Raw genomic sequence first — 15,613 nt, 5'->3', positions numbered from 1 at the left:
CCAGGTATCATTCTAGTAAATCTATGCTGCACTCCCTCCAAGGCCAATATATCCTTCCTGAGGTGCGGTCCCCAGGCTGAACACAGTACCCCAGGTATGATCTAACCAGGGCTTTGTATAGCTATAGTATGACTTCTACCCCCTTGTATTCTAGTCCTTTAGTTATAAAGGCCATTAGCCTTTCTGATTTTCTTTTTGTACCTGTCCATGACATTTTAATGATCTACATACCTGGACCCCTAAGTCTCTTTGGATCTCCATTGTGTCTAGCTTTCACCATTGGAAAAAGTACTCTGTTCTATCCTTTTTAGGTCCAAAGTGGATGACCTCACACTTGCTTATATTGAAATACATAACCACAGTTTTGCCCATTCACAAAATCTATTAATATCTTAGTAATTTTATGCTTCCATCTCCACTTTACAATGCCGCCTCTCTTTTTGTCATCAGAAAACTTGGATATGTGACTCTCTATCCCATCATCTAAGTTGCTAATAAATACAGTGAATAGTTAAGGCCCCAACATAGATCCCTGTGGGATGCCACGAGTCACATCCTGCCAATTAGAGTACCTGCCCATTATCCCTACTCTCTGTCTCCTGTCACTCAGCCAATTTCTTAACCAGGTCAATAATTTGCCCTCAATTCCATGAGCTTCAACTTTAGCTATCAGTCTCTTCTGAGGGACTTTATCAAATGCCTTCTGGAAATCCATATAAATAGCATCCATAAACATTCCGCTGTCCACTAATTTAGTCACCTCTTTAAAAAATTCAATCAGGTTCGTCAGACATCACCTACCTTTTACAAATCCATGCTGGCTCTCTCTAATAAGTCAGAAATTGTCTAGGTGTTTAGTCACTCTATTCTCAATTATAGACTCCAGTAATTTCCCAACATCAAATGTTAGGCTAACTGGTAAATAATTTCCTGGTTTCCCTCTGTCATTTTTCTTAAATATCTGAGTGGGCATGTACAATTTTCCAATCCACAGGAACTGTTCCTGAACTGAGATAACTTTAGAAGATCATAGTTAGGACATCTGCAGTGTTCTCACCTACTTCCTTTAAAACCCAGGGATGAAAACCGCCTGTTCCTTGGATTTTGTCCTGCTTTAGTGCTATTATTTTCTTCATTACTGTTAATTTGCTTACATTAGTTTTGGTGAGTCACTGTCCCTGATTCAGTATTAGTTTCCTTGGGATTTTCGGCATGCTATTATCCTCTTCCTCTACTGTAAATACTGACACAAAGTAATTATTCCACCTCAACATGCCAAAAACTTTCCTATTTAACTGCTCACCACCTAGCCTAGTCCTGCAATGTTTAGCCACTCTTGGTTATTTAAAGGCTGCAGCCCTAATTTCCAAACTACCCTCCCCCCACCCCCACCATCACATTCTAAACCCGCATTACAGGGAGTTGTGCTGCTGAACTGCTAGTGGATGTTTAAACGAACTGACCAGTATCAACGGGCATATGTCCTGGCTCAGGGACACCAGCATAAATGCCCCCCCCCCCCCCACGTCCAGGTGGAATTCACTGAGTCATGATAATTAAAGGAAGTCATATCCTGCTCGATTGTTCTCGTCAGATTGTACCCCGAGTTACAACTGTTACAACAAATCTCTGTGATTTTATTGGGCCCGATTCCTGCATGTCTGTAATCAGTCTGGAGGCTCAATCTGTTCCATGAGGTGCCAATGTGACAAGCTTTTGCATTATGTGCTTTCTTGCTTTACAGAGGTAATCATTAAAATACATGAAGATACATATTCAGTAAACACAGAGAATCTTGGAAAAAGTTGACAATTTATTTTCAACATGTTTAATGCTCCTATTAAAATAGTGTACAATGTGTTAACTAGTGCAATACAGAGGAAATGAAACCCCTAGGATCTAGTCGCTTTGTCTGCTGTGGCGCTGCTCATGAATCCACACCGCCTACATTGAGAGTCAGATTACAGGGTGTCATCAGTACCAGAAAAACAAGCGCACACTGTTGTTTAAAAGTTGCAATCGAAACTCTTATTCTCAGGCCACAGACGCCCACCCCTCCCCTTCCCCACGATGTGAATACTTCTGGGTGCCTTTTTTTCTAGTTGCCGGTTAGAAAAGTTGTCAGCCAACAGTTTTTGCATCTTGTAGTAGTGCTATGCACTACCCAAGACAGCAATGCCACATTATTTACATTACCCAACGGTCCTTTGACAAAATGGTGTCCATTGCACTGAAGTGTCCCTCATACCCAGGGCTTTTGTCTCGTGAGGTCTCACTGTTTTTGCTCTGCATGTATCTCCAACTACTGTCCCATTTTTAATCTCCCTTTCTTATGTTTAAACCCTTGAACATGCTGCCAGCCCCCCTCAGTTCTTTGCTTAATTATTCCAAAACTCATTGTTCAAATCCCTCCAGTTCAGGTCCACCCTTCTCATAGCACTGAGACTGCCCTAACCAAAGTAATAAATGGCGTTCTCTTGTGCGTGTGACTATGGTGCATTATCCCTCCTTCCTTGACTTGTCCAAAGCATTTGACAGTCAACCACGCCAACCTCTTTCATTGTCTCTTCTCCGTTGACCAGCTTCATGGGACTGACTGCCTTTGTTAGGTCCCACTCTTACCTGTCCGAACACAGGCAGCATATCTCCAGAAAAAACTTATCTACATACTCCCACAGGCATGAAGATAGCTTTCATATGTAAGCTGCTTATACCCAACTCTATCAGTTCACCACTTACCTATGACTACCTCTTTGTTGTCAGGCGACCTTTCTGGCATCAAGTCATGGATGAGCCATAACTTCTCCAACTGAACACAAAAAAGATTGAAGACATAATTTCCAGCGCTCACTGCAAGCTCTTCTCTTTTGTCACAGATGGCAGTCAAGCTTATGGTCACCTCACCTCGTCTCTCCCTCTATGACCCAGTGTCCAATCTCTATCTATTCCTATTTACTTTTTTCTCTCCCCTCTGAAAAGTGCCTTGGGACATTTTCTATGTTAAAGTTTTAGTGGTGGTTGTTATTGTATAATCATAGAAGGCACTGGCGGTTGGAACTGAATGTTACAAAGTAGTATTCTTTTCATTGAGTACGGTTTACTTCCTGTCAACGTGTACACAGTAAATCTGACCCAAATAAACACAAACCATATGTTGTTTGAAAAATGATGGGTGGTTGATATAAAGCTGCCTTTCAGAACAATTGCCTCTGTCTGTGGTGTTGCTGTCATTCTTACTCTGAAGCATTTTCTATTTTCCTCTCTGAGTTCCTTTAGCGCTGGGTCCGGTCATTACAGGCTTAAGCCAGACCCTTTTAAAATGATTTTTTATTGCCTTTAGGGAAATAACCACAGTTGTCTTCCGATTGGATTACTTCCAATAATTCTGTACTTGAGTGGATTATCCTGCAGGGAATGGGGATTTTGTCCATTGAGGGTCTACCCTCGGTAATACATCTGTGCTTTATTAATTTGTAGCGTCCAGCTGCTAACCAACAACTGTTAATTTACCTCAATTTATACTATCCAGTTTGTTTTTAAAGAGCAGTTGTAGATTCGTGCCATTGCTGTTTGAGGAATGTTCCAGAATTTGCTCATGGGCAAACCAGTTGACCTTTAACCTTTTTTTTGGCAGCGTGTCTATGTGCTTTGACGTTTGTGTTAAGCTGCAGGAAAGGGAGGCAGTAGGGGAGGAGTAAGGATACTCTTTACAGTTTATTCTGGACGTGACTGGGAAGGGAGAGGGAGCAGAGTGAAGCCTGGGCAGGAAGGATCTGTTGTTTGATGACTTGGACTGGAACAGTATCTTCAGCACTAAGAATATTCAGAGAATAATGGACCTGTGCTTTTCTCCCTGTAAAACTGTCACTGCTGACTGGCTCACTGTGACGGCTGCTACTTGGTATATGTGAGGGTGAAAGCTGCTGTCCGGTCGATTCATTCTCAACCTCTCTTCGTGGAACTTGATTTCCTGTAATTTTCTAAAAAAAATTAAAGTAAATGCTCGCTACATTTCTTGTTGACTGCATCTAGGTTCTCCTGACTGGGAGATGGCTCCTCTGTGGCTGGCCATGGTGTCAAAGAGCAGCCCTATCTACCGAGACTCCCTCTTCTCCTTCTCCTTGTGCAGTGCCCGTAACCTGGAGAGGGAAATGATCTTACTTCGCAAACAGATGGAGAAGGAGCGAAGTCTGCTACACGGGCAGCTGAGAAATTTGACACAGCAGCAGCAGATCCTGGCTGCAAGCACCAAGGAGGAACTTGACAAGTAAGAGGTGCATTCTAGGTTTATCTTAATCAGCGAGGCAATCAAAGGAACCCGGACTAGTGCTAGAGGGGCTTCTACCTGTTAACCCCTTATGTGAGGGAGTTGTCAGTAAGTGTGCACCTAAAGCACGAGTTATGCTTTTTGCATATTTTAATGCCTGTTCAGGTTGTGAACTTGTGTAAACTTGGACAGTGAGAGATTGGAGGAAAGGGAAACTGCAGATTTGGGCATGACAGTATCAGCTTGAAATGTGGTCAATCAATGAAAATGTCATGAAAGTTCATTGTTTGCTGTGTGAGAGGGCAACATCTACAGCCTAGTGAGGTTGCTGAGGTTTTATTTATTGTAAGTTTTAGATACTGAGCATCTTTGTGGAATTTTGGGGTTTCTGTTTTTATAGCTCCTATAATGCAATAGTGACATATGATGTAGCTTGTCTGAGTCCTACAATTGCTGTATATACACAGATAATCAATACCCTCTATATACAGGTTAATATAGTCAGTGTATGTAGGTTATTACAGTCTCTGTATATACTGTTTGCTGTATGTAGAGGTTACATACAGGTTACTGAACCCACTGTGCCTGTATATACCCCTTATTACAATTGCTGTATATACAGGGTAACAGTTACTGTTTATACAGCTTAATGCACTTACTGCATATGCAGTTAGTATAGATACTATATTCACAGTTTACACAATCTCTGTATATGCAGGATAATACAATCACTGTGTATAAACGTTAACACAATTTTATTTTGTACAAGATACCAGGAGCTGTATATAAGTTAGTGCAGTTGTATAATATACAGCTTAATATAATCACTGTATCTAGATTTATACAGTTTCTGTATTTAAAGATTAAAGCAATCCCAATATCTATAGGTTAAGATAGTTTCTGTATTGATAGATTAATGCATTCATTTTATTCATACAGTTAACACAGACTCTGCATATACAGATTAATACAATTATATACAGGTTAATGTACTCACTGTATATTCTGGTTAATGCATTTGCTGTGTGTACAGGTAAATGTACGCACTGTGTATCGTTAATACAATGGTTGTATATGCAGGCTAAAGCAATTGCTGTATATACTGTCGCTATATATACAGGGCTATGCAGAAGCTGTATATACAGTTAATTTAGTTACTGTATATGGGAGTCAATACAATCCTCGTGTGTATATACAGGATAATATATTCACTGTCTGCACAGGTTAATACCTGTATTGGTTAATACAGTTCCTGTGCATAGAAATTAACACAATTGCTATACCTACAGGTTACTACAATTGCTGTGGATATAAATTGTTGAAAACACATATCACTGTACGTACAGGTTAATACAGTGACACATACAACATTAATACAACATTGTGTATGCAGGTAAATGCAGTGTGCTCTATCTGTATACCAATACAGTCGCTGTAAATGCAGGTCAATAGAATGCTTGTATGTACAATTTATACAGTCACGAAGACAGGTTAATATAATTGCTGTACAGAATTCTGCTGATTTTCTAGTTGTTTGAGTGTTTACGGAAAACCAAGTGCTCAGAAATGAGAAATGTAAGGATTATTTCAACCTCTTTGGCAGTAATGAAATCTGTCTCTGTGGCACTTTTCTTGAATGTTCCTCTGCTCCCAGTTGGTGTATTTTTTATGATGTCATTGTGTGTGGCGCCATTGAAATAAACCTCCTACTCTGGCTCACAGTTTATAATTAAGTAAAGTCTGGGATAGATTGCTAATTGTTATCTGCACGCACATCCTAAAATGAAAAATAATGCTGAGAATCACACTGAGTGGTACATAGTACAGTAGGTTTAGTTTCTTTAATAACAAGTCAACTGTTTTAGTACAAATCGTGCACGGAAGATATCTCTCCCCACCTGTTATTGGGGTAGAGGAGAACTTTACTCTCTCTTTGTCTATGCTACATCATACCTGAGGTGCTTGAGGCTAACACTTGGTATCTGATGTGGAACATTGCTTCATTCTCCAGTGCTGATATCTGAATCACCACACAATGGGCTCAATTTTGCCCAAGCCTATTTTCTGGCGTGTTGCCAGAGTTACGGCAGGTTTTTAGGTCCAGAAATGCGCCAGAAAAACATGTCCAAACTTTCCCCGATCTTTTTACTTCAATCCGGAGCCGCGCAGCGTGGCCAGTCGCCTCGGGGGGGTGGAGCCTGCTGTCTGCGCCGAAAAACGCAGCCGGGCCTTCTGCGCATGCGCGGGAAATAAAATTTGCGTTTTTGATGTCGCTACAATGGACACGCATGCGCAGTACAGCTCCAAGTTGGCAATCGAGAGGCCTCCAGACCGGGACCAGGATCTCAAGTGGGTGCAACAGCTTAAGGTAAATGAGCATTTTTGAATTTCTATTCTGTAGGGTTTACAGAGAAGCGCTCCCTCCCCCGCGGACCCTGGCCCCGAGTGCCTTCCCGGTCCGCTCCACGCCCTGCCCCTAGCCCAGGTAAGTAAATCGGAGGCCATTCGGCCTGGGCTAGGGGTGGGGGAGGCGGGAAGCGGACCGGACCGGGAAGGCACTCGGGGCCAGGAGAGGGTCGACGGGAGAGGGAGCAGACTGACCGGCAAGCCCTTCGGCCTGGGCTAGGGGCGGGGAGCGGAGCGGACTGGGAAGGCACCCGGAGCCAGGAGAGGCATCCCAAAAATGGCACCTCACCTATTGAATTGTATTGAACGGCGTGAAGTTCCTGTATTAATGTTGTAGATGCGGACGAAACTCACCACAAAATGTTAGGGTTTGTCCATTATAGTCTTAAGTATCCTTTTAATGGTGTGGTAAGTCTTAATTACTGCACAATAACCTCTCTGGCCGAAGGGCTTGCCGGTCTGTCCGCTCCCTCTCCCGCCGACCCTCTCATGTCCCCAAGTGAGTGCCTTCCCGGTCTGCTCCGCTCCGCTTCCTGCCCCTAGCCCGGGCCGAATGGCCTCCAATTTACTTAACTGCACCGATTTCTTTACCTCTCCGCAAGGATTTTCTCGAGAGGCCACATATGCTGGCCTAAGCAGAAATGGAGTAACTATTGTTCACTAAATGACCAGAATTGGCGTAGGTGGCTGGATGAAAAAAAAACTTATCTAAAAAAAAAAGTAACAAAATGAGTTACGCTGGTGCAAATTGATTGGGGAAACTGTGGATTTTTAAGTTAGGCCAGAAAAAGCAGCCTGCTCCAAAAAAACGGCGCAAATCACTGGGGAAAATTGAGCCCAATATATCAACAAATAAAGGGGGAGAAATTTGACTTGCGCCTAAAATGGACGCAAAGTCAGCAGAGCGACTGTTCCATGTGCCGGTCTGAGCCAAATTTGGCTTTAGACCTCATTTAAATGGTGCCGGTGCACAAAATGAGTTGTCAGAATATCAAATGCAGAGTAAAAATATATTTTCCCTTTCTTTTTACTGACTAACAGCAGTCCTTTCAGGTTTATAATGAGAATTGTAGTTGTGTTAACTTCTGCCACACTAAAATTTTTGACTCCTTCTTGCAATAAACTGACAGTCTCCCAGAGATCCATTTCACTGTCTTGACTGTCACCATTAATGAAAAAAGTTATGCTGCGACTTCCCAGGTTGAAATCAATCCAAAAGTTCTCCAATTTATCATCAACTGGTATTTTTTAACTCATTCAGATCAAGAAATGCCAGCTGCAAATCTGCCAGTTCTTACACTCAGCCGACCGGCAGATTGCATCTGGGCGAGGGGAGGGGTGTCTTGCGATCCCAGTTGGGGTGATTCGAACACGCTGGCAGTGGGGCGGAGTTTTTTTGTGGTCCCAGGAGAAGCACTCCTGCTTCTCCTGGTCCAACAAAAATAAAAATGTATTTTTCTGACGCCCAGCGGTGCCTTTAAGGATCTCTGGTTAGGCTGCTGAAGTCCTGGTACAAATAGGCGGAGCATGTTTGGCACAAGCTCTGCCCGTTTGTGGCTGAGTTTTGCATTTGAGGTGCTACAGGTGGCATAGGACCCCAGTTTACAAACCTAAGGAGCCTAATGCCTGTTTTAGGCAGGCACTTGAACAACTAAAAGTCATCCACGCTTATATGACGTCTAGTGTACTTCCAGACTAGGTGTGTGACAGATTGCAACTTGAAATTCAGAGTCTTACTGCCCATTTTAAGGGTGCAAAACAAGCAGCCGTAAGTTGAATTTCTTCCCCCAAAGTCTGTAAAATATTGTGTTGTGTTTTTATATCATGGGGTAAGATTTCCTCTGTGTACTACAGTTAGACCGCCATTAGAATATTGTGTCCAGTTTTGAGCACCCAAAGCTTCGCAGGATATCAAGAACATGGAGAAGGTGAAAAAGAGAATCCCTAAGATTGAACCATAGAAGTTTACAGCACAGAAAGAGACTATTCGGCCCATCAAACCCATGCGACCTCTTTGTTAGAACAATCCAAAATGAATCCGACTGCCACACGCTCTCTCAATACCTTGTATCTTACTCTACTTCAAATATTTATCCCATTTTTCCTTAGTAGAAGCAATGGTCTTTGGCTCAACTACACCCTTTGGCAAAACATTCTATGTTCAACAACCCTCTGTATAAAGACATTTCCCTTAGTCTCCCTCCTCACTCTTCATGACAATTTTAAATTGATAACCCATCATCACTGACTCCTCAACCAGAGGAAATAGTCTTATTCGCTTCAGCAAAACTCTTGGTAATTTAAAAAACCTCAATTAAATCTACTCTTAGACTTCCCTGCTTCAGTGGCAATAGTTCAAGTATCTCAACAACCTAGGGTGCATGCCATCAGAGCCAAGCGAGTTATCCACCATGAATTCTGCAATTTTCTTTTCAGAATCAATTCCTTTTCTACATTTAGCTCTATCAATTGTTCCATTTCCTCTTCTAGTACACCTATGTTCTTACTTACAAATCATTTCTAACAGGGATGAGAGGCTTTAGTTATGAGGAGAGACTATGCGAGGAATTTAACGCCCGCCACCTGGTGAACACACATTTTTACCAACCCCTGGCCATTTTAACACCATTGTTATCTTGGGAAGTTGAAACACCCACCTAACTCAGGCAAGCACCTCGTGAATACATGTAAATTGGGCTCCTATGGCATAAATAGGACCCCAAAGCTATTTTAACAGGCTACTGGGAGGAATGTCCTCCGAGCAGACACTCTGAGCAGTAAAATCTGCTGGGCAAAAAACAGAGGCCTTCACGGATAAGTGTAAAAATCAGTTGTGTGGGGCCTGGAAGAGCAGGAGTGATCCTCTGGGCTCCACAAAGAAAGTTTGAGTTGTTGCTGCCAAATGTTCCTCTGCTTCCGTGTTACGTAAAACTGTCCCGATGTCCCCTCCCCCCAGATGACTTAACCCGAGTGCTGGCCAGGCAGCCTCTGGGCCACGCAATCAATATACGCTGGCCTGATCCAACGAGCTGCCTTTTTACTCCTATTTCCAGCAGATCAATGTTAATGAGGCCTGGCAGTAAATTGGCCATAGCACTTCCCATTCAGCCTGCTGACCACCTGTAAGATAAAATTCACCCTCGAGTTCTTTTCATTGGAGCAGAAAATTTTAAGAAGGAATGTGATAAAGATTGTTTATAATTATGAAGAGTTTTTGTAAGATACATAGGGAAAACCTATTTCTGTTGGTCAGTGAGTTGGTAACTAGAAGGCTATACATTTAGATCATCACCAAAGGAATGAAAGAAAGACTTAAATAAAGACTTATATTTATATAGCGCATTTCTCGACCACTGGACATCTCACAGCGCTTTACAGCCAATGAAGTACAATGGATGGAGAGGTTAAAAGAATATTTCTTATGAAGAGGGTTGTTGGCACAAGTGGCGCGCTACCACAAACGGTAGTGGAAACAGAATCCAGAATAGCTTTTAAGAAGGAACTGGATACATATTTGAAAATGAAAAAAATTAAAATGATATAGTGAAATGGCATGGGGAATGAGAAGAAGTTAATAGCTATTACAGAAAGCCGGCACATGTATGATGGGCCAAATGATCTCCTTCTGTGCTGTAAAATTCTATGGAAAAAAAAATCATAAATCCATTCTTTATAAATAAGTTCATGATTTCCATACACTTAGTGTAAAGAGTAAATCTTCCCTTATGATTTGTAAAATTTCCCAGCAACGAATGTATGTAGAGTGTTTGGAGGAGATTGGCTACACGCTCTCTGAAAGGATGGCGATTCCCCTTTAATTGAATTGTTAACTTATTTGCAGACTGAACAAAGAACTTCAGCAGAAAAACAAGCTCATTGAATCGCTCAGCTGCAAACTGCAGAACCGGGTCGATACACCCTCCAGCAGCCACGTTCTCTCGGACTCGGAGCAGTCCGACAGGGCATCGTTTGTGTCAGAGGAGCAGGAGTCAATCAATGATGACCTGGATGTTTATCATTACGAGGTCGACTCGAGCAGTGAGTACTCGCATGATGATCAGCAGAGCGCAGAGCTCAAAGCACAAGCCACAGCAGGTAGGTTTAAAAGTAAACCTAGTCAAGCTTTTAAACACAGGAAGAGCAAAGAAACAAAACAATGTGTGCAGCTCGTTTGTTGATGTGTGTTGAGGTGAAATCAGTGTCTGAACTCCTAAGTTGTTTCTTCAACATTTGTGTGCAGAAATACTGCTGGAAATGAAATAAAAACAGTAACTTAAAATATTTCTATGACATTACAATGATAGTGTGAGATGGTACAGATGGTTAGCACACCCCTTTTTATGTCTGTGAGCTGTATGCAGATCCAGCCGCGATCAGTGGGATGAAGCTGGCCTTTCTAAGGGCCCAAAGTGAATTTTATTTGAAGCAATTCCCATTGGGTGCGGGTCCACAACACAAAACCGCCCATAATGTGGGTAATCCCTCAGAAAGGCAGAAACAATAGCTAGAGTGCGAAACGGAATAGGTCACGCCAGAATGGTAGAGACAGCAAATTATGACACAATGGGCCCAAGTTTCGGGCAGCTCCTAGAACGGCGCAGCCCCGACCTGGACGCCTGTTTTTGGCGCCACAAAGTGCGCCTAAAAAAAACTTGCGTATTCTCCGGCTCCCTGCTGGTCCTCTGGAGTCGGGCGCAGCGCAGCACGAGCTGTAGGGGGCGGAGCCAGGTCCCTGCGCTGAAAACAGTGCCGGGACCTCTGCACATGCGCGCTACAGTGGGCGTGCATGTGCAGTAGCTCCAGGCGCCCAAAATTGTGTGGGAGGGGCCGAAGCATGCAGCCCCTAGCCCTGGCCGAATGGCCTCACTTGGGGCTATGTGCATAAGGCTGCCTCCCACGGCCAGCTCCTGCTTCCTCCTGACTCGACCCCCCTCCCCCCTAGTTACGTCCCCGGACCGGACCCGACCCGACTCCCGCTCCCCCCCTCCCCCGCCCCCGGACCGGACCGGACCCCCCAGACTGGACCCGACCCGCGCTCCCCCCATCCCCCACCCGACCCAACCTCCTTCTCCCTCCCTCCCCCCCCTCCCCCCGAACCGACCTGACCCGACCCGCGCTCCCTCCCTCCCGAACCAACCCGACCTCCCTCCTACCGACCCGTGCTCCCGACCGCCCCCCGACCCGCGCGCCCGACCTCCCGACCTCCCGACCTCGGACCCGACCCAATGCCAACTACCTGTAATCTGGGGACGAACCCTGCCCGAAGTCTTGGACCGGGCCGGGCCCGGCCCGTTCAGCCTCCCCCACCCTTCTCCTTTCCCCCCCCCCTTCTACTTTCCCCCCCCCTTCTACTTTCCCCCCCCCTTCTACTTTCCCCCCCTTTCTTTCCCCTTCTCCTCTCCCCCCCTTTCCCCTTCTCCTCTCCCCCCCTTTCCCCTTCTCTCCCCCCCTTTCCCCTTCTCCTCTCCCCCCCCTTTCCCCTTCTCCTCTCCCCCCCTTTCCCCTTCTCCTCTCCCCCCCTTTCCCCTTCTCCTCTCCCACCCTTTCCCCTTCTCCTCTCCCCCTTTCCCCTTCTCCTCTCCCCCCCCCTTTCCCCTTCTCCTCTCCCCCCCTTTCCCCTTCTCCTCTCCCCCCCTTTCCCCTTCTCCTCTCCCCTCCCCTTTCCCCTTCTCCTCTCCCCTCCCCCTTTCCCCTTCTCCTCTCCCCTCCCCCTTTCCCCTTCTCCTCTCCCCTCTCCCCCCCCTTTCCCCTTCTCCCCCCCCTTTCCCCTTCTCCCCCCTTTCCCCTTCTCCCCCCCTTTCCCCTTCTCCTCTCCCCCCTTTCCCCTTCTCCTCTCCCCCCCTTTCCCCTTCTCCTCTCCCCCCCTTTCCCCTTCTCCTCTCCCCACCTTTCCCCTTCTCCTCTCCCCCCCCTTTCCCCTTCTCCTCTCCCCCCCTTTCCCCTTCTCCTCTCCCCCCTTTCCCTTCTCCTCTCCCCCCCTTTCCCCTTCTCCTCTCCCCCCTTCCCCTTCTCCTCTCCCCCCCTTTCCCCTTCTCCTCTCCCCCCCTTTCCCCTTCTCCTCTCCCCCCCTTTCCCCTTCTCCTCTCCCCCCCTTTCCCCTTCTCCTCTCCCCCCCTTTCCCCTTCTCCTCTCCCCCCTTTCCCCTTCTCCTCTCCCCCCCTTTCCCTTCTCCTCTCCCCCCCTTTCCCCTTCTCCTCTCCCCCCCTTTCCCCTTCTCCTCTCCCCCCCTTTCCCCTTCTCCTCTCCCCCCTTTCCCCTTCTCCCTCCCCCCCTTTCCCCTTCTCCTCTCCCCCCCTTTCCCCTTCTCCTCTCCCCCCTTTCCCCTTCTCCTCTCCCCCCTTTCCCCTTCTCCTCTCCCCCCTTTCCCCTTCCTCCTCTTCTCCTCTCCCCCTTCTCCTCTTCCCCCCTTCCCCTTCTGCTCTTCCCCCCCTTTCCCCTTCTCCTCTTCCCCCCCCTTTCCCTTCTCCTCTTCCCCCCCCCTTTCCCCTTCTCCCTCTTCCCCCCCCTTTCCCCTTCTCCTCTTCCCCCCCTTTCCTTCTCCTCTTCCCCCCCCTTTCCCCTTCTCCTCTTCCCCCCCCTTTCCCCTTCTCCTCTTCCCCCCCCTTTCCCCTTCTCCTCTTCCCCCCCCTTTCCCCTTCTCCTCCTACCCCCCCTTTCCCTTCTCCTTCTACCCCCCCCTTTCCCCTTCCCTTCTCCTTCTACCCCCCCCTTCTCCTCCTCCCCCCTTCCCCTTCTCCTCCTCCCCCCTTCCCCTTCTCTCCCCCCATCCCCTTCTCCTCTCCCCCATCCCCTTCTCCTCTCCCCCCCTTTCCCCTTCTCCTTTCCCCCCCTTTCCCCTTCTCCCCCCCTTTCCCCTTCTCCCCCCCTTTCCCCTTCTCCCCCCTGTCCCCTTCTCCTCTCCCCCCCTTTCCCCTTCTCCTCTCCCCCCCTTTCCCTTCTCCTCTCCCCCCTTCCCCTTCTCCTCTCCCCCCTTTCCCCTTCTCCTCTCCCCCCCTTTCCCCTTCTCCTCTCCCCCCTTTCCCCCTTCTCCTCTCCCCCCCTTTCCCCTTCTCCTCTCCCCCCCTTTCCCCTTCTCCTCTCCCCCCCTTTCCCCTTCTCCTCTCCCCCCCTTTCCCCTTCTCCTCTCCCCCCCTTCCCCTCCTCCCCCCCTTCCCCTCCTCCCCCCCTTCCCCTCCTCCCCCCTTCCCCTTCCCCTCCTCCCCCTCCCCCTTCCCCTCCTCCCCCTCCCCCTTCCCCTCCTCCCCCTCCCCCTCCCCCTCCCCCTCCCCCCCTTCCCCTCCTCCCCCCTTCCCCTCCTCCCCTCCCCCCCTTCCCCTCCTCTCCCTCCCCCCCTTCCCCTCCTCCCCTCCTCCCCTTCCCCTCCTCCCCTCCTCCCCCCCTTCCCCTCCTCCCCTCCTCCCCCCCTTCCCCTCCTCCCCTCCTCCCCCCCTTCCCCTCCTCCCCTCCTTCCCCTCCTCCCCTCCTCCCCCTTCCCCTCCTCCCCTTCCCCCCCTTCCCCTCCTCCCCTTCCCCTCCCCCCTTCCCCTTCCCCCCCTCCCCTTCCCCCCTTCCCCTTCCCCCCCTTCCCCTTCCCCCCTTCCCCTTCCCCCCCTTCCCCCCCCTCTCCCCCCCCCCTCTCCCCCCCCTCTCCCCCCCCCCTCTCCCCCCCCCTCTTCCCTCCCCCTTCCCCCCCCCTCCCCTCCCTTCCCCCCCCCTCCCCTCCCTTCCCCCCCTTCCCCCCCCTCTCCCCCCCCCCCTCTCCCCCCCCCTCTTCCCTCCCCCCCCCTCTTCCCTCCCCCCCTCTCCCCCCCCCCTCTTCCCTCCCCCCCTCTTCCCTCCCTCCCCCCCCCCCTCCCCTCCCTTCCCCCCCCTCCCCCCCCTCCCCTCCCCCCCCTCCCCTCCCTTCCCCCCCTCCCCTCCCTTCCCCCCCCTCCCCTCCCTTCCCCCCCCTCCCCTCCCTTCCCCTTCCCCCCCCCTCCCTTCCCCTTCCCCCCCTCCCTTCCCCTTCCCCCCCTCCCTTCCCCTTCCCCCCCTCCCTTCCCCTTCCCCCCCTCCCTTCCCCTTCCCCCCTCCCTTCCCCTTCCCCCCTCCCTTCCCCTTCCCCCCCCCCTTCCCCCCTCCCTTCCCCTTCCCCCCTCCCTTCCCTCCCCCCTCCCTTCCCCTTCCCCCCCTCCCTTCCCCTTCCCCCCCTCCCTCCCTTCCCCCCCTCCCTTCCCCTTCCCCCCCCTCCCTTCCCCTTCCCCCCCTCCCTTCCCCTTCCCCTTCCCCCCCCTCCCTTCCCCTTCCCCTTCCCCCCCCTCCCTTCCCCTTCCCCCCCCTCCCTTCCCCTTCCCCCCCCTCCCTTCCCCTTCCCCCCCTCCCTTCCCCTTCCCCCCCCTCCCTTCCCCTTCCCCCCCCTCCCTTCCCCTTCCCCCCCCTCCCTTCCCCTTCCCCCCCCTCCCTTCCCCTTCCCCCCCCTCCCTTCCCCTTCCCCCCCTCCCTTCCCCTTCCCCCCCTCCCTTCCCCTTCCCCCCCCTCCCTTCCCCTTCCCCCCCCTCCCTTCCCCTTCCCCCCCCTCCCTTCCCCTTCCCCCCCCTCCCTTCCCCTTCCCCCCCCTCCCTTCCCCTTCCCCCCCCTCCCTTCCCCTTCCCCCCCCTCCCTTCCCCTTCCCCCCCCTCCCTTCCCCTTCCCCCCCCCTCCCTTCCCCTTCCCCCCCCTCCCTTCCCCTTCCCCCCCCTCCCTTCCCCTTCCCCCCCCTCCCTTCCCCTTCCCCCCCCTCCCTTCCCCTTCCCCCCCCTCCCTTCCCCTTCCCCCCCCTCCCTTCCCCTTCCCCCCCCTCCCTTCCCCTTCCCCCCCTTCCCCTTCCCCTTCCCCTTCCCCTCCCTTCCCCTTCCCCTCCTTCCCCTTCCCCTCCCCTTCCCCTTCCCCTCCTCCCCCCCTTCCCCTTCCCCTCCTCCCCCCCTTCCCCTTCCCCTCCTCCCC

At 50.1% G+C, this 15,613-nt stretch overlaps 1 protein-coding gene across 9 annotated transcripts in view; it reads left to right on the top strand.

The window, feature by feature from the left end:
* Positions 1-15,613, top strand: part of pde4dip (phosphodiesterase 4D interacting protein) — a 310,412-nt gene that overhangs the window by 235,509 nt on the left and 59,290 nt on the right. For all 9 annotated transcript variants that reach the window (XM_070887097.1, XM_070887096.1, XM_070887095.1 and 6 more), the window contains one exon: positions 10,515-10,768. In XM_070887097.1, coding sequence (XP_070743198.1) covers positions 10,515-10,768 — 254 coding nt within the window. The remainder of the gene's footprint in view (positions 1-10,514; positions 10,769-15,613) is intronic.

The sequence above is a fragment of the Pristiophorus japonicus genome, chromosome 8 (genome assembly GCF_044704955.1).
Source record: "Pristiophorus japonicus isolate sPriJap1 chromosome 8, sPriJap1.hap1, whole genome shotgun sequence".
Taxonomy (NCBI): domain Eukaryota; kingdom Metazoa; phylum Chordata; class Chondrichthyes; family Pristiophoridae; genus Pristiophorus; species Pristiophorus japonicus.
This window is presented reverse-complemented; position numbering and strand designations above follow the sequence as displayed.